Consider the following 26260-nt stretch of genomic DNA (forward strand, 5'->3'; position numbering starts at 1 on the left):
TACTGGTGGCAGCTGCGGCAACAACACGGAGACTGCACCCCGCTGCCTTCAGAATTACCCACAGTATTGTGTTATAACTTTTAAATGAGTTGCTTCCTCGAGTTTGAAGGAATGAGGCTTCAGCTCTTGGTTTCAACTTCGTTTTTTCCATCTGAAGTCTGTCGTTACCGAGCATCTCTTCATTATTTCCGTTTATCATTTTTTTTTTTTGTCTACTCATTTCGTTATTCATTAATTGTATTTTTTTCGTGAAATTTAAATTTCTTGATTTTCTCGATAAATAGATTTTTTTCGACTAATACTTTTTTCCGATTAGTTGTTTTTCCCATTAATAGTTTTTTTCCGATTAATAGTTTTCTCGATTAATAGATTTTTTCTCATAGTGAATTCTAACTGTGATCTTAGCGAGTACAATTTTGTCGATTCTCAGTATTAGAAGAATTTTGATGACAGTGTTATTAGCAATGTTTTGGTCGTCGTGATATCAGTGTATATACACTGATAATTATTTGTGCATATTAACAATTTTCTCCGTATATTCACTGACAATCAGCTCTGTATGTACACTAATAATTATCAAAGTATATTCATTGATAATTATTCGAGTAGAATCACAATCTTATATTCACATTTACCGCTAATTGTGTGCATATTTACCGACACCGAGAGCCGTTGTATGTGTGTATACTCGTACACTGTGTATGTGTACACCGACAGGTATGCATCTGTGTATCAGTGTTATGTTAATTCAGTGGTGCCTGTATCAATAAAGAATAATAATGTACAATACCGTGACTTATTAATGGTCCAAGTCGGACCGAAACGTCGTATAAGTTTCTTTCTCATATATGCGGGTTATTTGTGTGTCAGTCAGTTAAAACCGAAAAGTGTGCATCTCACGGTACATGCACAGAGAACTTTATATCCAAGTACAATATTCTCGTATTCAGTAGACTAACTGCAGGGGCGTCGTAAGGGGGGGCGGGTCGCCCCGGCTGTCACCATTTAAGGGGTGACACCATTTAAGGGGTGACACCATAGACCCTTTAAAGAAGGTAACACTAATGACCAAAACAATGCTGCAGCAACCTAAGAGAAAAATCCTTCGTTTCTATATAGCCTATTATAGGATTACAGATTATAAATAGGCCTATATGGGGAAAATCATTGATTTTGATGATGTGATAGATGATTTTGCAGGATTGAAGGCAAGGAAATGTAAGATCAGATTCTTTGAGATGTTACCTGTACTTAAGGTTAAATCGGAACTAGTATCTTTCTTTAATTTTCAACTTTTTTTTTCATTGAAGACAAGTAAATGTAGGATCTGTTGGCTGTACTCAAAGTGATATTTGAGTTTATGTTTCCTCAATATTAATACGGTTATTTATTTTATCAGTAATAAAGCTCGGTTTATGGCCTTTAAACATTCTCATTGCTAAACATTAGTCACTGGTCATGAAGCAGTGATGTAACTGGAATTTACTACCCCTATCCCCCCGCCCTTGAATTTCATGGGGGTGACACCAAAGATTCCGCCACGGGCGACACCAACCCCAGCGACGCCTCTGAGACTAAGAAAATACTTTGATTCTTAATTTCAGTATTAAAGCATTCTGTTGTTCCTGTACAGATAGGCTGCAGTGTTAATGAAACTAGTACCGTCGATAAACCTTATTATAACATAGTATCTCATTACTTCCAAAGTTGGTCTTTTGCAATCATGCAGTTTCTGGCTTATAAACAGAAATTCATAGTTCCGGTCGCTAGTCTAGGGAACTAGCAAAGCAACAAGGGTAAAATGCACCTATCTTTACTGAACATAGAGTATTTTCTCAGTTTAGATGAGTATACCTCTGTTTCCAATAGTGAGAGTAGCCTATGAGGTAGACGAAGTACAAGGAGAATGTCATCAATGGGTAATAGAGAAAGTTATTAAACTGAAGGAGGAAACAGGGTAAGATGTAAGTAACTGTTAATAAGAATAGGCTTGAGAGAGTATAAGTTATGAGTGGATCGAAGAGAAGGGGGTAGATTTAAGAATGTAGTTTTAGTATGCGCCATAATTTTTTGGGTATAGGAGAGTAGGTATAAAAGAAAATAGGAGTGATTAGCGGCATGAAGAGGTAAAGAGGGTGGTAATGGAAAACAAAGTTAGTATGAGACATTACATTGAACCATATAAATAAAGAATACTTAAAGGTACGGAAAATTTTGTTGCATTTACAGATTTAGAAAAAAAAAGGATGTTAAGGTGGATAAGGGAGCAGTGTGGCAGATATTGCAAATGCATGGAATTAGTGGAAGGTTACTAAAAGCAGTAAAGAGGTTTTGTGTGAAAAGAGAGACTCAGGTATGCACGAGAGAGAAATTATTTGCCAGTAAAAGACTTTAGACAAGGATGTGTGAAGTCGTCATGGTGGTTGTACCAATTTATAGATAGTGGGGTGTAAAAATAAGTGAGCAATTAGATGTTAAGAGGTGTTGGATTTAAAGATAAGGAATCTGATACAAAGTGGAAATTCTCTTTTGCTTTTTACCGATGACAGTTCATTTGGGAAATTCTGAAGAGACGTTGCGAAGAGTGGCAGACGAATTTGGGAAGATATGAAAAAGAAGGAAATTAAAAGTGAACATAGGAAAGAGGGAGGTCATGAGTGTAATACAAAAATCTATTCATTGAAAGATTGGATATTAGAATGGAGAGAGTAAGGAGGAAGTAAATGTGTGAAAATATTTGGAAGTAGATGTGTTGCCAGTTGGGTTTATGGAAGATGAGGTGAGCTATGGAACTGACGAGAGGAAAAATGTGGGTTGTGCATTCAGAAAACTGTGGGGACACAAAAATTTATTCATAGAGGCAAAAAGGAAAATATACTAGAGTATAGTAGTGCCAACTCCGTTGTATGGGTGGGAAGCATTGGATTAAAACACTGGAGCGTGGAAGAGGCTAGAAGCAATGGAGATATCGCGTATAAGGGCACTGTGTTGTGTGAATATTATGCAGAGAATTCGGAGTTTGGATATTAAAAGACGTGGGGTTACCAAAAGTATTTAGAAGGTTGAGTAAGAGTTGCTGAGGTAATTGAGACATCTGAAGAGGATGGAGCAAAATAGGATGTCTAGGAGGGAATATAAATCTACGGGGGGGGGGGGGAAGGAATGGTAGGGATTGCTCTAGGTAAGGTTGGAGGGAAGGGGTAAAGGAGGTTTTCTGTGCTAGGGGCATGGGCATCCGACAAGCTTAAGTAAGCCTGTAGGGAGTGAGTGGAGGAAGGTGGGTTTTGTATGATTTGACATACTGTTGGAGTGTCAGCAAGGTGATATTTACGAAGGGATTTGGGAAAACCGGTAACCTAGACTTTACTCATAGAGGGGGAGAAGTACAGTGCCTGCACTCTTTGGTCGGAGTGGGTGTGTTTCAGCTCAGAGCATTATCTGTACTGTGATGTCAACATGCTTCTGGGAAGACGGTAATTGAATGAATGACGGTGTGTGTGTTTCCTCTTTCTAGGGTCGCCCTCGGGTCATAGAGGAAGACCCACGTGTTAAGATATATAAATAGATAATACTAAGTTCATCATCGGACAAATTATTCAACTGAAGCCAAACCCAAAATTCTTAAGACAGTCACAAATACCCAGATGTGCAACACACTTGCTCGCAACACACTTGCTCGCAACACACTTGCTCACAGCCCAAAGTCAAAACAGCTCATGTATGTGCGGAAACCATCTGGTCGAAGACTATGGTCATGAAATACAGTATGAAGACCACCACCATTACCAGGATGCTCCAGATCTATTAAGACTTCTCTGGTTCTCGCAATACATGTTTTGTTATTTATAGCACTTTCTGACTCCCACCCATACTCCAACCCCCAGGATGCTGCAGTTTTATTCATGCTCTCTCTCTCCCTCATCCTCTTTCTCTCATCCTCTTTCTCTCATTCTCTCTGATTATCTCTCTCTCTCTCTCTCTCTCTCTCTCTCTCTCTCGCTCGCGAGCGAGCGAGCTCAATTTTTCATTTACACAGGGTATCTGGCAGCTGCTGCTCACACCTTACACAAGGTATCTGGCAGCTGCTGCTCACACCTTATACAAGGTATCTGGCAGCTGCTGCTCACACCTTACACAAGGTATCTGGCAGCTGCTGCTCACACCTTACACAAGGTATCTGGCAGCTGCTGCTCACACCTTACACAAGGTATCTGGCAGCTGCTGCTCACACCTTACACAAGGTATCTGGCAGCTGCTGCTCACACCTTATACAAGGTATCTGGCAGCTGCTGCTCACACCTTATACAAGGTATCTGGCAGCTGCTGCTCACACCTTACACAAGGTATCTGGCAGCTGCTGCTCACACCTTACACAAGGTATCTGGCAGCTGCTGCTCACACCTTACACAAGGTATCTGGCAGCTGCTGCTCACACCTTACACAAGGTATCTGGCAGCTGCTGCTCACACCTTACACAAGGTATCTGGCAGCTGCTGCTCACACCTTACACAAGGTATCTGGCAGCTGCTGCTCACACCTTACACAAGGTATCTGGCAGCTGCTGCTCACACCTTACACAAGGTATCTGGCAGCTGCTGCTCACACCTTATACAAGGTATCTGGCAGCTGCTGCTCACACCTTACACAAGGTATCTGGCATCTGCTGCTCACACCTTACACAAGGTATCTGGCATCTGCTGCTCACACCTTACACAAGGTATCTGGCATCTGCTGCTCACACCTTTCAGACTCCCGAGAGCCAGATTTTTTTTTCGTTTTTTGTTTGTCGCCTTCATCTTGTCCCTCCTTTTCTGCATTTTTCCTCCAATTTTGTCTTCCAGTTCTTATATTCTCCCGTCCTCTGTCTCCTCCAGTTCTGTCTTCAATGCTATTTTCTCTCTTTCCATTTGTCTTCATTTCTTATTTCCAGATTCAATATTCTTCGATTTTTTTTATAATCTGCTATTTCAATCTACGTCATCTTATATTTATCATATTTTCATCCATTTTTGTTTTCCAATTCTGTTCTTTGATTCTTATAATCCTTCATTCTTGTTTTTCTCCCGTTCCGTCTCCCTCATTCTGTATTTTCTTCTGTTCTGTTTTGCTCTTCTTTTCAGTCCTGTTTTTATCTTCATCCAGTTTCTTCATCCAGTTTCTACACCCTCTTACCCCTGGAGTCAAGATGTCAGCCCAGGTGTCAGGCGTCTTGAGGCCTCATCTTTCAGTTACGCCTCGATGCAGCCATTACTCACGTACAGATCAGCCGTAGGTGGGTGGGTGTGCGTGTTTTTTCGTGTTTTATTTGTTGATGTTTTTGGGTGTGTTGTACGTGTTTTCTGCTTGTTTTGTGTGTGTACACGCGTGCGTGTGAATACCTTGTTAATACAAGAATTTATCATTTTTTTTTATATATTACCAAAGGCTGCAGTATTTACTACTACCTTTTACGATTTATTAAGTTTGTCAACAACTTTGTTTGCTAAGAAATACTAGTATCCCTTCTACTTCACATTTTTTCTTAAGTTTACAATTGTGACATTCTGTTATCCCTGTTGCAGGCACTAAGAAATCTATTCTTTAATCACCGTCCATGACCTTATACACGGTTATAGCAAACTGTAAAATCTCCGCATAATATTTACAGCAAATATTGCTCTCAGACACGACATTTCCACTGCCTCCAACCTCCTTGTTGCAACATTTACAACCCATGCTTCACAACCATATAAGAGTGTTGGTACCCCTATATTCTTATACATTCCCCGTTTGGCCTTCATAGATAACGTTGTTTCCACAGATGCCTCTGTGCACCACCCACCTTTTTTCCCCTCATCAATTCTGTGGTCCCCCTCGTTTTTCATAAACCAGTCCGCCGACAAGTCCACTCCCACATATTTGAACACATTCACTTCCTCAAAACTCCCACCCTCTGGTCTGATATATATTTCATTAGTGTTTTGTATCATCCACAAACAAATATTTAGTTTTTTATTCCTTCAAGTATGGTATTTGAATATTAAAAGCATTATCACTGTAAATACGGATCCTTGTGGCTCACTATTTGTGATATTTCCTCAAAGGACAATGTTACTCTGATAACTCTTCACCTTTTCCCTTCTTTCTCCCATACGTTGCAATAATTTACCTCTTCCTATTTCTATAAGGTGGAATTTGCAAACTCTGATAACTCTTCACCTTTTCCCTTCTTTCTCCCATACGTTGCAATAATTTACCTCTTCCTATTTCTATAAGGTGGAATTTGCAAATTAGTCTTTCATTGGGAACTCTGTCGTAAGCTTTCTTGAAGTCTAGATAAATTCAATTTTCCCATTCATTTCCTGAACAGCTTTCGTAACTAACATAATAACTTGATAAATCTAATGTACGTGAATTTGTAGACTGAAAACAGAATTACCAGTTAGTAGGATTTTTGTTCTTCAAGTGTTGGATCAGTTTTTCTGTAATACTTCTTTACTGAAAGGATCTTCTGTCTATATATATATATATATATATATATATATATATATATATATATATATATATATATATATATATATATTTAAATATTTGCACAAGGTGTGCTATCTTCATTTGTCTGTTGATTTAACTTCGTATAGTGAGATCCTAAATTCAAATTGTTCTAACTGGATGGTTTTATTCTTCTTAAACGCCATAATGCTCTTCTATCCGGGTCCATTTTTTTTCATCTGTATCCAGTAGCAATATTTTCTATATTTTCTTCAACGATTTTAATATCCTGCAATTTAGCTCTCACTTTGCAAGTGAAATCCAGTACGCTTAAAATATCTTCGTGTGTGAAAACACTCTGAATCTTTGTATTTAATATCCCACATTTTCTTCTTTACTTCGGTAGCTTTGTCGTTCTTTATTCGTTGTAGTTTTTCAAGCATTGTTGACATTTGCAAATCTGAGTAAGAGGTTTGGTTCTGTTCTTTTCTATTTCCCTTTTTAAAAAAATTCTTCCTCGCCCAATATATTTATATTTTCATTTCTGGCCAGCTTGAATCTCGGAAAATTTTGATTGGCTCGCTTCCTGTAGCTGCCAGTGTACTTTTTTCACAGTTCTCGAGCATCTTCCAGTTAGCTATTTCTTATAATTTCGTTTTATGCTCATTGACCAAATTGTTTGATTTTACTTTAATATGTATTACAGAACTCTTTGCATGTATTTATTGTTTACCTCTTGTATTGTTTTAACGCATTATTGTTTCCTCTCTTGTCGTCTTCTCGTTTCTTTTTCATCCCCAAAGTCAAATTTATCGGCAGGCGTTATTTCCAATAGAACAAGTGATCACTTTTTCTAAGATCATATTTTGTACAAGTGAAAGTGTGTATGGAAGCTTGAGAGAGAGAGAGATAATGGAAGAGTGTTGGTACCTGGGGATGAAGTTTATATCCTTGGGGTAAAATTTGACTCCAAACTGACCATGAAGAACCACGTTGTAAACCTGGCAAACAAGGCGGCTAGGAATCTTACTGCACTTCGACGTATCTCGCATCTGCTTGACAGTAGAGGTTGCAAGATTCTGTACGAAGCACAAGTACGCTCACACCTTGAATATACTCCACTTTCTTGGATTGCCTCCCTCCCCCCATCTCATCTACGACTTCTTGACAGAATAGAGAACGCAGCAAGAAGCCTGGACCAAGCCTGGATAGATCTGTCATTTCAGAAGAGCCTTCAACACAGAAGCCATGCGGGCGGCCTTACTATCATGTATAGGCCAACATTGTCAAAGTACCAAACTTGGCTCCACTTCGAGAGAGAGAGAGAGAGAGAGAGAGAGAGAGAGAGAGAGAGAGAGAGAGAGAGAGAGAGAGAGAGAGAGAGAGAGAGAGAGAGAGAGAGAAAGAGAGAGAGAGAGAAAGAGAGAGAGAGAGAGAGAGAGAGAGAAAGAGAAAGAGAAAGAGAAAGAGAAAGAGAAAGAGAGAGAGAAAGAGAGAGAGAGAGAGAGAGAGAGAGAGAGAGTGAGAGAGAGAGAGAGAGAGAGAGAGAGAGAGAGAGAAAGAGAGAGAGAAAGAGAAAGAGAAAGAGAAAGAGAAAGAGAAAGAGAGAGAGAGAGAGAGAGAGAGAGAGAGAGAGAGAGAGAGAGAGAGAGAGAGAGAGCTGGGTAATGTTGATTCAGAGATGGAGACCGACCCACCAAACCACCCACTCACCCACCGACCGACCGACCCCACAAATACAGCCTTCGATAGTGTGAGTCAGCACCCAGATAAAGGTTTCATACACTTGGTATTTTGTTTGATAAATCCACCGTAGCAGCACCTAAATTAAAACGAAATTCCAACCGGAAGAGTACAGTACATTCCCTTGCACCAAATTCAACGGGAGAGCAACACACATGCTGCTATGTACGATAATATTACGTAACTGTATTTATGTGTACCCATTCCTGAATAAACTTGGATTCATCTTCGCCTGTATCTAAAAACTAAATTGGAGGAGCAAAGTGTATTTACTGCCATCAGAGGCCAGGAGCACTGAGAAAATGATAAAAACTTTTGAAAAACAAAGTTGATAATTGAGGGAAAAACGATAAAAATTCTCCGAGCGAGAAACACTTTAGTGTTTTTAATATATTTTATTGGAACGTTTTTTTGGGTAATGTTTAAGCTTAGTAAGTTCATTCTGGTACAGGTGCACATAAATACAGTTATACAAATTATCATACATGTGTGTAGATTACTTAGGATAATCCAAAAAAAAGTCAGTGATTTATTTCCATTTGGGATCCTTGCAAATTGACAATGATTACGTCGTCACTTCTATGAGATCAACATAGTTATGATTATTGATTGTGTATTTTCTACGTTTTTGTCTGTGAAAATATACAATATTTGTGAAATTTAGACAACGGTAAGAATTTTGAGGATGAGTCGACACTCCCAAGACTCATTTCCCTGTCGAAGGTTAATAATTTTATAATGGACTGTTTTCATACTTTTGAGAATTTGTTAAGAAAATGGCCTTAAATATTGCTTTAATGAAAATGGCTCCAAATGCCGCTTTTATGAAAATGGCCCCAAATGTTTTGATAAAAATTCCCCCAAATGCTGGTTTACTCTAACAAAATTTTAAGTTTTATAGCGTGTTCGGTACATTTATGTTTTTCTACACTTACAATTTTCTCTGCTGAACCAAAAAATCCGATATGTTTTCTTAAGGTTTGTGTACGCGAGCGCGCACCTGTGTGTATGGATGCGCGCGTTTGTGCTTACGCTCCCTCTGGTGTGCATTGTGTGCCCTCGTGCAGTGGGACTCTCCCAGTGGAACACAGCTGACTGTTTGCTTTCTGCTTCCTCTCGTCTGCTGCTTCCCTATGCTGGCTTCTTTCATATCTAGTATTATACCCCTACCCTCTCCAGGCAGCCTCCTCCTTCACCCGTTTTTCTCGCCATTATGGGCTCTGGTGGCCTGGTGGCTATAGCTCTCCCTTCACACGGCGAGGGTCTGGGTTCAATTCCCAGCCAGGGTAGAAACATTGGGCGTGTATCTTTACACCTGTTGTCTATGTTCACCCATCAGTAAAATGGGTACCTGGGTGTTAGTCGACTGGTGTGGGTCGCATCCTGGGACACTGACCTACTTTGTCCGAAATGCTCAGCATAACAAGCGGATTTCTATAGAGTAGTAAGTCACTGATGTCAGCTAGGACTGTACACCTTGTTCATGTACTTGTAGTAAATAAAGATATTATTATTACCTTCTCAGGACCATGTCAATAATTTTTTTTTCAAAGTGATGTCTGTCTCACAGTCTCTCTCTCTTTGTCTCTCTCTCTCTTTGTCTCTCTCTCTCTTTGTCTCTCTTCTCTCTCTTTCTCTCTTTGTCTCTCTTCTCTCTCTTTCTCTCTCTCTCTCTCTCTCTCTCTCTCTCTCTCTCTCTCTCTTTACACAGGGTTTGACAAGGTTAGGTTAAGGATCCTTAGCTTTATTGACAAGGTATTTAAAAGTTAAGGATTTCTAACTTTATTGACAAGGTAAGAGCTGTTACCTACATCAGCTCATTTGAAAGCATTTTCGTTATGAGATATACAAGTAGGGAACAGGATGAAGTTGGAGCCATCTGTGGGCCAGCATCTTCATTTGATCAACTGATTTTATCTCGTTGACATCATAATGCTGTACGAATGTGTTCCATACTCGAGTCATTCTGGGGATAAATGATCTCAGATGAAGTGATGTTCTGGAGAAGGGTACAGCCAGAGTGTAGTTGCTGCTTTCTGCAGGTCTTGTGGTATAGAAGCTTGCTTCTCGCTGTCCTTGAAGTGGAGCCAAGTGTGGCACTTTGACAATGTTGGTCTAGTACATAACAGTAAGGCCACCCACATCCCTCCTGTGTTGAAGGCGAAAGAGATGAGACGTCTTGCTCCGTTCTCTACCCTGTCAAGCAGTCTAATAATAACGAGTAAAGCAATTGAAAAAACTCTGCAACCATCCCAGAAAGAATATTCCTTTCTATATGTCATTCTATTACTGTCACCCAGTGCCCTCTCCTTCCTTCGATTCTAAATCCTGCAGCTTGGTTAGAGTAGTAAGTGCTTAGGGTTAGGGAAGGCTTCCTCTCATGGAGTCGTGCTAATCTCTCAGTATGGTAACCGCTTGATCCAGGACCTACTGTCCTTATATTTTCTGATTGCTTGTCGCCAGTGACACAAAGAATTATGGATATGGTCTGTGAAAAAAAAAGTCGTTGAATAGTTTTACGTGCTTCATGATTAAGATTTTTGTAATATAACGATGAACTGAATAGTAGCAAGCTAGTAACAGTAGAAATTTAATAATGCTAGATATGTTGTATATTTAAAGCAGTTATTAATCAAAGAGTTCTAGTGCTTAGTAAATAAAATAAAACATACCTTGACAGACCCAATTTTCCCCTTTCCTTACCCATCACCACACCTTCCCCATTACCTTGTTCAGTCACCCCACAAAATCCTCTTTCTAACTTACCCACAAAATCCTCTTTCTAACTTATCCCAGAGCCCAGGGATAACACATACTGAGGAGTAAAATGAAAAAAAAAAAAAGCAGAAGCAGCCAGTAGAATTTTGAGGAAATAGAAAACTAGAAAATTGGTGTTTCATGACTTCTTCATAGTAATAATTATTAGAGGATGTAATAGTAGCAGTAATATAGAAGCTCTTCATCCCAACCTTCTGAATAACTGGAGAGCAAGACAGGGGTATGCCGATACTAAGTTACATTAAATTTCTTAAAGAGCAAGGGATTCCAGTCAGGAGACAGACTGGGTAATTTACGGGGAGGACTGAAAATATGGAGAGGGAGGGTGAAGGAAACTTCAATGGAGAATTCTTGACCTAACTTGTATAGGAAATAATAAAGGGAGAAGAATATAATCAAGCCCCACTGAATCTGACCTATAACTTAAATCAGACATGTCATAAATTTAACTATGGAAAGTTACTATACGCCAGTGACATTGTATTTAACATCTAATAGAAATGAGAGGAAACGCAAAAATTGGAAGAAAGGGAAGCATGGGCCATAACATTGTATCAATCGCAGCTGCTAGAAAAATGACAAGATGGATAATGAGAACCTTCAAAACTAGGGATGCCAAGCCCATGATGACACTCTTCAGGTCGCTTGTTCTATCTAGACTGGAATATTGCTGCATACTAACAGCATCTTTCAAGGCAGGTGAAATTGCTGACCTAGAAAATGTACAGAGAACCTTCACGGGGCGCATAACGAAGATAAAACACCTCAATTACTGGGAGCGCTTGAAGTTCCTGAACCTGTATTTCCTGGAACGCAGGCGGGAGAGATACATGATTATATACACCTGGAAAATCCTAGAGGGACTAGTACCGAACTTGCACACGAAAATCACTCAATACGAAAGCAAAAGACTCGGCAGACGATGCAACATTCCCCCAATGAAAAGTAGGGGTGTCACTAGCACATTATGAGACAATACAATAAGTGTCAGGGGCCCAAGACTGTTCAACTGCCTCCCAGCATACATAAGGGGGATTACCAATAGACCCCTGGCTGTCTTCAAGCAGGCACTGGACAAGCACCTAAAGTCCGTACCTGACCAGCCGGGCTGTGGCTCGTACGTTGGATTGCGTGCAACCAGCAGTAACAGCCTGGTTGATTAGGCTCTGATCCACCATGAGGCCTGGTCACGGCCGCGGGGGCGTTGACCCCGGAATTCTCTCCAGGTAAACTCCAGGTAAACTATAAGAAAGGAGGCTATGCAAGAATGAGAAGCTAACAAAATAGTGAAATGGGAATGACTAATGGAGGGAAAGTCAGTCATTCATTAGGGATTTACCGGTACTTCCGGCCCGTATCTTCTCCAGATGGTGACCTGGCGGAAAGTCAGCCCTTGATATAAAGGAGGGTTTTTGAAGACTATATCAGTGTCCAAAATGAAGTCATACATCCAAGAGTTATAAAAATTGGGAAAAATCATCGAGAGTTCTTGATTCAAAAAAAGAACTGTAGAGAAACTAAAGCAAGACGTAAAGGAGCATGGAAAAAAGTAAAGCAGAGATATCAACAAAAAAAATAAAGGAATAAAGTAGAAGAGCTGCATCGAATAGCTAAGATAGAAGGAACGTTGTATAGAAGTTCTGAGAACGACAATGGCAAAAGCGGAAATCAGAATAAACTTTTCAACACAGTATGAGAAGGAAGACAACAGAAAGCTAAAAAATTATGCGACCGAAGATTTACAGAAAACTCGCGTAAGACAATAAAAAGGAATGCAAGGAAGAGATTCAAGGAAGTGTTGACTAAGAAAACAGGAACAGCATCAATAATCGTAAGTGGAATAAGTCACATGAAACTGGAACCATCGAAATGGCAGAGGAAGTGACTAGGCTGCTGAGAGAACCAGATACCACGAAGGTCTAAAACGCACTCAGTTACAGACCAGTAAAATGCTAGAAAAGATAACCGTAAAAAAAATATTGGTGATACATCTTGAGATGAAATTCAGTGTATAAAAGCATCACAGATTTTGGGAGAGAAAATCTTTTCGATCACACTGAAATTCCATAACAGAACAATGGAAATTAGGCAAAATAGACCAGTATGAGTCTAAAGAGATAATGTGCAGATCAGTCTTATATTAAGACTGCTTCATAGTTGATGACTCAGTCCTGGATGACAAGTAGGCCAAATCAATTTTTTTTCTGGAAATTATCGGTGTACCAATACTAATATGCATTCGAGACAAAACTGGGTGGACTCTAGTTTTATTTCTCGGATCGACTATACTGATGGTACAATACCAGCAATTAAACCACAAATTGGAAGAGGTAGCAAGGGAGTGAGGAAAAGTACTTAAATGGATCATTGAGTAACGGATCAAAGACAATGAGAGTCATCAAGGCAGGTGAGAGTAACAAATAGGAGTCCAGTAAGGATCAGTACTAGAGCAAAACTCTCCTCCAGACTGAGGGACTGATCACCTCACAACTGCGTCTTCGACGGTAATGGACTGATTACATCTGTATTAGAATAAAGAAACCTACTGTACATGAGTCTTATCAACTTGAACTCTTATTCTTCGTAATATTCATCATTGATCTGCCTGTTCGTAATTCCAATGTACTACTGTTTACTGATGAGGTGACAGAAATGAGAATAAGATCACAAGGGGGAGGAGACGGGCTACAAAAAGACAAGGACAGGTGCAGCAGTGGTCAGGCAAGAAGCTACTGGATTTTAATTCAGACAAATGCGGAATTATGCAAATCGCTGACGGGAAATGACCAGATAATATCTTCACACTGGGAAAAAGAAGGTTACAATAGAGTAATAAAAAGGACCCCGGAACAGTTATGATACTGAACTTAGCGCCAGAGGCGCATATAAACTTCATAATAAACGAGGGTAACAAATCTTAAAATTGTATTCAGAAACAGCAATGAAGAATACTTTGAGACATGTACAAGAAGTGTGTCAGGCCTGTCTTAGCGTATGCAGAGCCTATATATAACCCACGCTTAAAGCATGTTCTGAAGCTTTAGGAAATAAAGAAGAATGCAAATAAGACTGCTTCATAACACAGGGTTGAACTATAAGGAAAGGCTTAACAAATTAAATCTCACAAATTAGGAAGAAATACGGACCTGGGAAAACATGATAATGACGTACAAAGTATTGAGAGGTTTCGAGAGAGCAGACAAAGAAAGACTTATGAAATGCAAGGCGTTCAAAACAAGAGATGCCAAGCCAATAATATCCTTTTCAAATCACTTGTTCTCTCTAGGCTGGAATATTGCTGAACATTAGCATCTCCGTTCAAAGCAGGTGAAATTGCAGATCTAGAGAATGTACAAAGAACCTTTACTGTACAGATAAGTTCCATTAAAAACCTCAACTACTAGGAACGCTTGGAAGCACTTGATTTGTACTCGCTGGAACGCAGGCGAGAAAGATATATCATAATCTACACTTGGAAAATCCTAGAAAGAATGGTCCCGAATCTGCATACAGAAATCACTCCCAACTAAAGTAAAAGACTGGGCAGGCGGTGCAAAATACTCCCAATGAAAAGTAGGGGCGGCATAAATACACTAAGAGAGAACACCGTAAGTGTCCGGGGCCCAAGACTGTTCAACAGCTTCCAACCATGCATAAGGGGAATTACCAATAGGCCCCTGACTGCCTTCAAGAGGGAGCTGAACAGATACTCAAAGTCGGTGCCAAATCAGCCGGGCTGTGGTTCGTACGATGGACTAAGTGCGACCAGCAGTAACAGCCTGGTTTATGAGGCCCTGGTCCCCCGGGAGGTCTGGTCGTGGACCAGGCTGCGAGGGCGTTGATCCCCGGAATACCCTCCAGGTAGACTCCAGGTAGAGAGGGCTCAGATGGAAGCCAAGAACTCAAGTGAATCCCAGAGATGTGAGGAAATACAAATTCAATCTAACTATGACAGGAAATAGGAAATACTTATTCAGTCTCAGTATGTTGAGAAATACTTTTTCAACTTCGGTATGATAAACAATTAGAATGAGCTAAATGAGTAGGTGCTCACTTTTTATTTCCTGTTTAGATACAATTTCATGGGAAATTATGAGGGACCCATGAGACCAGGAACCTGTATTTCTGGTCAGTATTTTGTGAAAAAGAGGGACCACATTTCTGTCGACCCATGTAAGCAACGCAAGGAACGAAGCATGGGGGAGTACGTACACGTTCTCTCTCTCTCTCTCTCTCTCTCTCTCTCTCTCTCTCTCTCTCTCTCTCTCTCTCTCTCTCTCTCTCACACCTCAGGTTAAGACACTTGCCTCTGCCCTCTCTTGCTTGACTACCTCCCTCCTCCTTGCTCTGGCAGAGGTCAAGCTTCCGGGAGTGAGATGAAAGGACAGCGTAGGGTGCAGGTGTGGCTGGAATGCGGTTGTGGTGGTATGAAGGGGTGTGGGATGTGAGGTAAGGAAGAAAGAGGAAAAGTAGGAAAGTGTAAAATGAAATTTGGTGGGGGAGAGATATGAGGTGGAAAGGTTTGAAGTCGGGAGACTTTTTACCACGTCATCCAATGTTTATAAATGTTATCTTTTTCTTTAACAAGTTGTTTAGTCTGTGTAGGAATTTTTATAAAAGCTCCTATTTCTCTCTCCCTCTCCCTCTCTCTGGTGCTTTGTCATGAATAAATAAGGATAATTAAATATAAATTCGCTATAAGTTAGCAATAACGTATAATAACGATAATAATGCTAACCACAAATATGTGTTGAGAAAGGTTAACTCGATAAATATCGAATATGTAAACGTAGAGACAGTAACCACCCCATATTTTAAGTAATAAACGATAATAAATATTGAATATAGCATATAAATTTACCAGCGTAAGATAGGGCAAAAATGCGTAGGGAATAGCATAATAATAACGAATGATCTACATGAGAACCACGACATTATCACATATTTTGGTGGGAGGAAAATGAAAGTACGAAAAAGATACATAACTAAGATTAGAGTGCAAGATAACGAAATAATCACCTTCTTCCCTTCAAAAGCTCTTATTTACCTATATCACAAATATCCTCACTTGAACGAACGAACGAGCAAGTGCTGGTAAGATCCCAGTGGGATGAGCGGGGAAGACGGGACAGGAGTGTTCTTAGTCGTAGAAAGAGAGCCAGGGCTTCCTCACTTGAGAAAGGACATAGGTAAGTACTGGTTTTCTAACAGAGTTGTAGATGCGTGGAACAGTCTTCCCAGTGGGGTGATAGAGGCTAGGACCTTGGGTAGCTTTAAGAAGAGACTGGACAAATATATGAGTGGGAGGGGCTGGGTTTGATTGGTGTCAAGGGGTACGGGAGTTATTTCTTGAGTAGCTTTAGGTAGATGTCGTTTTGATAAGGACCTTCCTCGTATGGGCCAGTAGGCCTCCTGCAGTGTTCCTACATTCTTATGTTCTTATGTTCTTATATTCTGTACTGTTATCCTTTAGATAGCGTAGCACAACGCTGGCTCTAGTGTTCTCATAGTTACAATCACGAGAACCCGAGCGCTTCTCTAAACAGATCCAAGTTCTTTGTAGTCTTTCGGGATTTTAACGGTTCTACAGCTGATCGCTTGGTATAGGGAACATGGGGCCTCGCCTAGAGTTATAGTAAACATGATCATTCACCTATCTGGTCCCAGGCTGTCACTGAGCCGGTGGCAAGTGCTTGCATGTACCCTTCGAAACAGTCGCTTGTATCTGTCCCTACAAGCTGTACCTAAAATTCCAAGTAATCATAGCGAAAATAAAGTTCTAAATTTTCTAAGCGACTCCAGTGTATTCTTTAAAAAGGGTTGGAAAGAGGGGGTAAAGGAGGTTTTGTGGGCGAGGGGCTTGGACTTCCAGCAAGCGTGCATGAGCGTGTTAGATAGGAGTGAATGGAGACGAATGATACTTGGGACCTGACGATCTGTTGGAGTGTGAGCAGGGTAATATTTAGTGAAGGGATTCAGGGAAACCGCATATTTTCATATAGTCGGACTTGAGTCCTGGAAATGAGAAGTGCAATGCCTGCACTTTAAAGGAGGGATTCGGGATATTGGCAGTTTGGAGGGATATGTTGTGTATCTTTATACGTATATGCTTCTAAACTATTGTATTCTGAGCACCTCTGCAAAAGCAGTGATAATGTGTGAGTGTGGTGAAAGTGTTGAATGATGATGAAAGTATTTTCTTTTTGGGGATTTTCTTTCTTTTTTGGGTCACCCTGCCTCGGTGGGAGACGACCAACTTGTTGAATATATATATATATATATATATATATATATATATATATATATATATATATATATATATATATATATATATATATATAATGTATGTCGTGCCGAATAGGCAGAACTTGCCATCTTGGCTTAAATAGCAACATTCATCTTGCCATGTAAGACAAGTGAAAATTTGTGTATGCAATAATTTCTCCAAAATCATTCAGAACCTAACGAAAAAAATACATTTGATTGTGTTTGTCTAGTACTAAATTATTGTAAACGTATTTAAAATATATTTAGTTGGGTTAGGCTAAAATAAATAATAAGGTTAGGTAAGTTTTCTAAGATTCTTTTGGAGCAAAATTAAAAAAAAAATTACATTATCATTAATGAAAAAAATATATCTTTAAACGTATAAGAGAATATTTCAGAACGGACTTAATTTTAAATGAGTTCTTGCTAATTGACCAGTTTTACATATTCGGCACTATATATATATATATATATATATATATATATATATATATATATATATATATATATATATATATATATATATATATATATATATATATACATTAGGTTTTTCTCCTTTTTCTAAATAGCTCTTGTTCTTCTGTATTTCTTCTATTGTCCATGGGGAAGTGGAAAAGAATCTTTCCTCCGTAAGCCATGCGTGTCGTATGAGGCGACTAAAATGCCGGGAGCAATGGGCTAGTAACCCCTTCTCCTGTAGAAACTTACTAAAAAAGAGAAGAAGAAAAACTTTATAAAACTGGGATGCTTAAATGTACGTGGATGTAGTGCGGATGACAAGAAACAGATGATTGCTGATGTTACGAATGAAAAGAAGTTGGATGTCCTGGCCCTAAGCGAAACAAAGCTGAAGGGGGTAGGAGAGTTTCAGTGGGGGGAAATAAATGGGATTAAATCTGGAGTATCTGAGAGAGTTAGAGCAAAGGAAGGGGTAGCAGTAATGTTAAATGATCAGTTATGGAAGGAGAAAAGAGAATATGAATGTGTAAATTCAAGAATTATGTGGATTAAAGTAAAGGTTGGATGCGAGAAGTGGGTCATAATAAGCGTGTATGCACCTGGAGAAGAGAGGAATGCAGAGGAGAGAGAGAGATTTTGGGAGATGTTAAGTGAATGTATAGGAGTCTTTGAACCAAGTGAGAGAGTAATTGTGGTAGGGGACCTGAATGCTAAAGTGGGAGAAACTTTTAGAGAGGGTGTGGTAGGTAAGTTTGGGGTGCCAGGTGTAAATGATAATGGGAGCCCTTTGATTGAACTTTGTATAGAAAGGGGTTTAGTTATAGGTAATACATATTTTAAGAAAAAGAGGATAAATAAGTATACAAGGTATGATGTAGGGCGAAATGACAGTAGTTTGTTGGATTATGTATTAGTAGATAAAAGACTGTTGAGTAGACTTAAGGATGTACATGTTTATAGAGGGGCCACAGATATATCAGATCACTTTCTAGTTGTAGCTACACTGAGAGTAAAAGGTAGATGGGATACAAGGAGAATAGAAGCATCAGGGAAGAGAGAGGTGAAGGTTTATAAACTAAAAGAGGAGGCAGTTAGGGTAAGATATAAACAGCTATTGGAGGATAGATGGGCTAATGAGAGCATAGGCAATGGGGTCGAAGAGGTATGGGGAAGGTTTAAAAAATGTAGTGTTAGAGTGTTCAGCAGAAGTTTGTGGTTACAGGAAAGTGGGTGCGGGAGGGAAGAGGAGCGATTGGTGGAATGATGATGTAAAGAGAGTAGTAAGGGAGAAAAAGTTAGCATATGAGAAGTTTTTACAAAGTAGAAGTGATGCAAGGAGGGAAGAGTATATGGAGAAAAAGAGAGAGGTTAAGAGAGTGGTGAAGCAATGTAAAAAGAGAGCAAATGAGAGAGTGGGTGAGATGTTATCAACAAATTTTGTTGAAAATAAGAAAAAGTTTTGGAGTGAGATTAACAAGTTAAGAAAGCCTAGAGAACAAATGGATTTGTCAGTTAAAAATAGGAGAGTTATTAAATGGAGAGTTAGAGGTATTGGGAAGATGGAGGGAATATTTTGAGGAATTGTTAAATGTTGTTGAAGATAGGGAAGCTGTGATTTCGTGTATAGGACAAGGAGGAATAACATCTTGTAGGAGTGAGGAAGAGCCAGTTGTGAGTGTGGGGGAAGTTCGTGAGGCAGTAGGTAAAATGAAAGGGGGTAAGGCAGCCGGGATTGATGGGATAAAGATAGAAATGTTAAAAGCAGGTGGGGATATAGTTTTGGAGTGGTTGGTGCAATTATTTAATAAATGTATGGAAGAGGGTAAGGTACCTAGGGATTGGTAGAGAGCATGCATAGTTCCTTTGTATAAAGGCAAAGGGGATAAAAGAGAGTGCAAAAATTATAGGGGGATAAGTCTGCTGAGTATACCTGGTAAAGTGTATGGTAGAATTATTATTGAAAGAATTAAGAGTAAGACGGAGAATAGGATAGCAGATGAACAAGGAGGCTTTAGGAAAGGTAGGGGGTGTGTGGACCAGGTGTTTACAGTGAAACATATAAGTGAACAGTATTTAGATAAGGCTAAAGAGGTCTTTGTGGCATTTATGGATTTGGAAAAGGCGTATGACAGGGTGGATAGAGGGGCAATGTGGCAGATGTTGCAAGTGTATGGTGTAGGAGGTAGGTTACTGAAAGCAGTGAAGAGTTTTTACGAGGATAGTGAGGCTCAAGTTAGAGTATGTAGGAAAGAGGGAAATTATTTCCCAGTAAAAGTAGGCCTTAGACAAGGATGTGTGATGTCACCGTGGTTGTTTAATATATTTATAGATGGGGTTGTAAGAGAAGTAAATGCGAGGGTCTTGACAAGAGGCGTGGAGTTAAAAGATAAAGAATCACACACAAAGTGGGAGTTGTCACAGCTGCTCTTTGCTGATGACACTGTGCTCTTGGGAGATTCTGAAGAGAAGTTGCAGAGATTGGTGGATTAATTTGGTAGGGTGTGCAAAAGAAGAAAATTAAAGGTGAATACAGGAAAGAGTAAGGTTATGAGGATAACAAAAAGATTAGGTGATGAAAGATTGAACATCAGATTGGAGGGAGAGAGTATGGAGGAGGTGAATGTATTCAGATATTTGGGAGTGGACGTGTCAGCGGATGGGTCTATGAAAGATGAGGTGAATCATAGAATTGATGAGGGAAAAAGAGTGAGTGGTGCACTTAGGAGTCTGTGGAGACAAAGAACTTTGTCCTTGGAGGCAAAGAGGGGAATGTATGAGAGTATAGTTTTACCAACGCTCTTATATGGGTGTGAAGCATGGGTGATGAATGTTGCAGCGAGAAGGCTGGAGGCAGTGGAGATGTCATGTCTGAGGGCAATGTGTGGTGTGAATATAATGCTGAGAATTCGTAGTTTGGAAGTTAGGAGGAGGTGCGGGATTACCAAAACTGTTGTCCAGAGGGCTGAGGAGGGGTTGTTGAGGTGGTTCGGACATGTGGAGAGAATGGAGCGAAACAGAATAACTTCAAGAGTGTATCAGTCTGTAGTGGAAGGAAGGCGGGGTAGGGGTCGGGGTAGGAAAGGTTGGAGGGAGGGGGTAAAGGAGGTTTTGTGTGCGAGGGGCTTGGACTTCCAGCAGGCATGCGTGAGCGTGTTTGATAGGAGTGAATGGAGACAAATGGTTTTTAATACATGACGTGCTGTTGGAGTGTGAGCAAAGTAACATTTATGAAGGGGTTCAGAGAAACCGGCAGGCCGGACTTGAGTCCTGGAGATGGGAAGTACAGTGCCTGCACTCTGAAGGAGGGGTGTTAATGTTGCAGTTTAAAAACTGTAGTGTAAAGCACCCTTCTGGCAAGACAGTGATGGTGTGAATGATGGTGAAAGTTTTTATTTTTCGGGCCACCCTGCCTTGGTGGGAATCGGCCAGTGTGATACAAAAAAAAAAAAAATTATATATACATATATTATATATACATATATATATATATATATATATATACATATATATTATACATATATATTATATATATATATATATATATATGCCGAATATGTAAAACTGGTCAATTAGCAAGAATTTGTTTAAAATTAAGTCCTTTCTAAAATTTTCTCTTATACGTTTAAAGATACATATTTTTCATTAATGTTAATATAGATATTTATAATTTTGCACCAAAAGAATATTAGAAAACTTACCTAACCTTATTATAACAAGCGCAGTTTATTTTAGTCTAATCCAACTAAATATATTTTAGATACGTTTACAATAATTTAATGCTAAACAAACACAGTGGACTATTTTTTCGTTAGGTTCAGGATGATTTTTTGCTAAATTATTTCATACACAAATTTTCCCTTGTCTTATATGGCAAGATGAGTGTTGCTATTTAAGCCAAGATCGCAAGTTTTACATATTTGGCACGACATTTTATATATATATATATATATATATATATATATATATATATATATATATATATATTTATATGCAATAAGATCACAGCAAACAGGTGATTTCGGAATATGCAAAACAACCACTCTGAAAAAATAGAGAAATTCCAAGCGCTTTCGTGACTACTCACATTATCAAGGAACTATGAAAGTAAAGTGAGGTGCTGGCCTGACCCCTTATATAGCTTCCTTGTATGCTTTACTTTCATAGTTCCTTGATAATGTGAGTAGGCACGAAAGCGCTTGGAATTTCTCTATTTTTTCAGAGTGGTTGTTTTGCATGCATATATATATACATGTATATATATATATATATATATATATATATATATATATATATATATATATATATATATATATATATATGTCGTGCCGAATAGGCAGAACTTGCGATTTTGGCTTAAATAGCAACGCTCATCTTGCCATATAGGACAAGTGAAAATTTGTGTATGCAATAATTTCGCCAAAACCATTCTGAACCTAACGAAAAAAATATATTTCACTGTGTTTGTTTAGTATTAAATTATTGTAAACAAATCTAAAATATATATAGTTGGGTTAGGCTAAAATAAATTGTTCTTGTTATAATAAGGTTAGGTAAGTTTTCTAAGATTCTTTTGATGCAAAATTAAAAATTTTTACATCAACATTAATGAAAAAAATATATCTTTAAACGTATAAGAGAAAATTTTAGAAAGGACTTAATTTTAAATGAGTTCTTGCTAATTGACCAGTTTTACCTATTCGGCAGACATATATATATATATATATAAAAACACCAGCCGTCTCTCAACGAAGTAGTGACCTATAAAGAAACTCTCACCATTGCTCACTCCAGAACTGTGTTGCCTGAGGCATGCTGATACTACAGTTCAGATACGCTTCTAAACTGCAAATATTCCACCACCAGGACTCTAGTCCGGCAACCCGGTTTCTCTGAATCCTTTATAAATGATACCTTGCTCACACTTCAACAGCACTTCGTAAAAACCACTTGCCTCTGCTCCTGTCTAATACGCTCCCAGACGCCAGCTGGATGTCCAAGCCCCTCGTGTATAAAATCTTTACCCTTCCCCCTCCAACTTTTCCATGGGCAACCCCTGCCCAGCCTTCCCTTCACTACAGATTTATACACCCTCCAAGTCATCCTATTTAGCTCTATCCTATGTAAGTGCTTTAACCACCTCAACAGCCACCCCCTCAGTCCTCTGGATAATTCTCTTAATAATCCTGCAGCTCCTCTTAATCTCCAGACTACGAATTCTCTGCATAATATTTACGCTACACATTGTCCTCAGACACGACATCTCAACTGCCTCCAGCCTCCTCGCTGCAACATTCACAGTCAGTTCCACACCCATATAAGAGTGATGGTATCACTATGCTTTCATAAATTCACATTTTTGCCTCCGTGGATATGGTTGTCTCCAAATGCCTCAATGCACCATCCAGCTAAATATCCACTCTTAAATATCAGAACACATTCACTTCCTTCCAATTTGATATCCAATCTTTCATTAAATAATGTTTTTGTTACCCCTCATCACCTTGCTCTTTCCAATATTTACTCTTAATTTTCTTTTCTACACTCACTTTGTGCCTAATAAGCCGAATTAGCCAATTAGGCCGAGCTCCTCTGAGTATTGGAATTTTACGAAGCCTCCTGTTACAGATATATATTTTCGTTGAAAATAGTTATTTTTTTTAATTTTGGACTGAACGTAACTAGCCAAATTGTACTAGATATAGCATAGGTAAGTTTAAATTCATTTATGCCTAAAATCAGTTTATTTATATATATATATATATATATATATATATATATATATATATATATATATATATATATATATATATATATATATATATATATATAGTGTCGTGCCGAATATGTAAAACTGGTCAATTAGCAAGAACTCATTTAAAATTAAGTCCTTTCAAAAATTTTCTCTTATACGTTTAAAGATATATTTTTTTAATTAATGCTAATGTAAAAAATTTTAATTTTGCACCAAAAGAATCTTAGAAAACTTACCTAACCTTATTTTAACAAGAGAAATTTATTTTAGCCTAACCCAACTCAATATATTTTAGATTTGTTTACAATAATTTAATACCAAACAAACACAGTGAAATATATTTTTTTCGTTAGGTTCAGAATGATTTTGGCGAAATTATTGCATACACAAATTTTCGCTTGTCCTTTATGGCAAGATGAACGTTGCTGTTTAAGACAAGATCGCAAGTTCTGCCTTTTCGGCACGACATTATATATATATATATATATATATATATATATATATATATATATATATATATATATATATATGTATATACTCTTTGTAGTTTGGTTATATCAAATTAATGTAATTTTTAAATCTTCAAGGTTAAAATAACTGTTTGTGCAAGTATGGTCAGGGACAAATAAAAAAAAAAAGTGTTACCGAAAAAAATGTTAGGTACATACTTTTAATTCTGAGTATTACCTTGACTATACATTTTCATTAAATTAATTTTATTCTAAACAGTACAATAACAAACAGATAGGCCTGCAGGTGTGTACTGATATACATTACAAATACTCATTTTTTTTTATTTCTCCCTGACCAACCTTGCACAAACAGTTATTTTAAACCTGAAGTTGTAATAATGTAATTATTACAACTTCAAGGTTGATATAACCAAATTACAAAGAGGAAAAAATGGTAAACTGTGTTTCTTCATGAATCGTGTGATTCTTGTAGGGTTGTTATGGTCTTTTGTTTCCCCAGGAGAGTTCGTAAGGGCTTGTCTTTATCTGTTCCAGGGAGAGATCACAGCGTACGACGAGGAAGGCAACTTCGAGTGTCTGGCCTGTGCTGAAGGCTGCGAGACTTGTGAAGATGCTAGCCCCTGTGTAGTCACCCTGCACTGGGTGATGCGCGCTGCCATCCTCACACTGGCTGTCTTCAACATCGCCAGCCTCCCCGTCATCGTCGTCTTCACCTGGAAATACAGCAACCTGAAGGTAATATTCCACCAGTGAATTTGTAGAGAGCTCAAGGTAGGCTCGTTTTCTCTCGTGGCTTTGTAACCGACTAGATCCATTTCTCTTGTAGGTTTGTTTCTTTCTGAAGGTAGGATCCCTTCCTCCTCGGGCATTATATCTTCTTGCAGGTAAGATCTCTTTCTCTGGGCAGGTTTCATGCCTGTTGAAGATTTTTCCTCCTGAAGGTAAGATTTCTTCCCACTGTGGCTTTGTATTCCTTTCAAGGTAGGATCCCTTCCTTCTGAGGCTCTGTTCTTGTTCTTGTCCAGACCAGAGCTTTGGTGAGATGGGTAAGGAAGAAGGATGGGTAAGGATAGAAATTTTGGAAAAGGGTGGGAGGGGGGAGAGAGGTAGGATATTAAAGGTAAGTGGCCCAACCACTTTGGTGTAATTTAAAAAGTGTACGTGAAATGATAAGATATTCTTTAAGGGGTATAAGACTAACCCATCAGAGTCACATAGATATAACAGATATATAAGTACATGACTCTAAATTGGTAGTAATTATACAAGTTGCAAGCAATTGCTTTTTTTTTTTTTCCAAATCTGGTGACTCGCCGACTTTTAGATAGAACAAATATAATTTAGTGCATTATTACTCAGATGACAGAAGACAGAAACGTGGAGACATCATTGACTATTTTTCTTAAGGAATTTAGGTTTGTAGCCCAGAACATATGACAAAGGAATAAATAATATCCAACCAGCTTTCTCCAAGCCTCATTTGCCCCTCATTTTATTCATGAATGTAAACGAAGAACACAACTTTTCATGAGAAAAAAACTGACACATTTTCCATCAGATGTCATACAAACTCCAGCGTAACCAACAACGTCTCCAACATCTTCCCATTTGCGGCTCTCGGAATAATTACCTCCAGTACCAGCATCAGACAGTTGTCTGTGTTACCATCAGAGAGTACACCAGAGGGAAGCCTAATATCACTTCCGACACCCTAGCGAGAGTCGGTAGTGATATTAGGCAACAAGATCTATTTATGAGAAACTAGAATCAATGAATCTGAATATCGCATTTTTCAGCACTTAAGGCACACAAGAATATAAGACAAAAGACAGTGTTTCAAAACAGTTGTAACACAAACCACTGTTAAACCGTTACCTAGAGCCTACCCTTGACAATGACCTTGAGCATACAAAGCGCAGGGTGATTTCCCGAGACTGTGTGGAAAAAAAATGCACCTGATGTACATCTTGTACAGCGGGATGAGGTTAAACTCATTATACAGGAGAAGAACCTGTGCATTCAACATTGCCGTGAGTCAATCCGGTGTGCTTCAGCATAGCAAAAGTTCTGACCAAGTTACTTTTTTTCAGGAGGCTTCATGACCCTTGTGGGTTTAGCGATTAGTTATGATTATTATAATAATCAGGATTCTTCGGTATGGTGGCCTGACCCACCATATTACGCCTGACTTGCTACACCTGACCCTATGACGACTCTGAGGTTATGTACTCCATAACGAACTGAAAAACCTGGTGGGCTATAACGGACTAAAGAAGACCCTGGTGAGCTATAATGGACTGAAGACCCTGGTGGG

General features: G+C 38.9%; 1 protein-coding gene across 1 annotated transcript in view; it reads left to right on the plus strand.

Annotated features, from left to right (window-relative positions):
* LOC128694596 (metabotropic glutamate receptor-like protein P) overlaps window positions 1-26260 on the plus strand; it is a 903975-nt gene that overhangs the window by 724161 nt on the left and 153554 nt on the right. Inside the window, exon 7 of the mRNA XM_070095631.1 lies at window positions 24481-24681. Within this exon, the coding sequence (XP_069951732.1) occupies window positions 24481-24681 (201 nt within the window). The remainder of the gene's footprint in view (window positions 1-24480; window positions 24682-26260) is intronic.

This window comes from Cherax quadricarinatus, chromosome 51 (genome assembly GCF_038502225.1).
Source record: "Cherax quadricarinatus isolate ZL_2023a chromosome 51, ASM3850222v1, whole genome shotgun sequence".
NCBI classification, from domain to species: Eukaryota; Metazoa; Arthropoda; class Malacostraca; order Decapoda; family Parastacidae; genus Cherax; species Cherax quadricarinatus.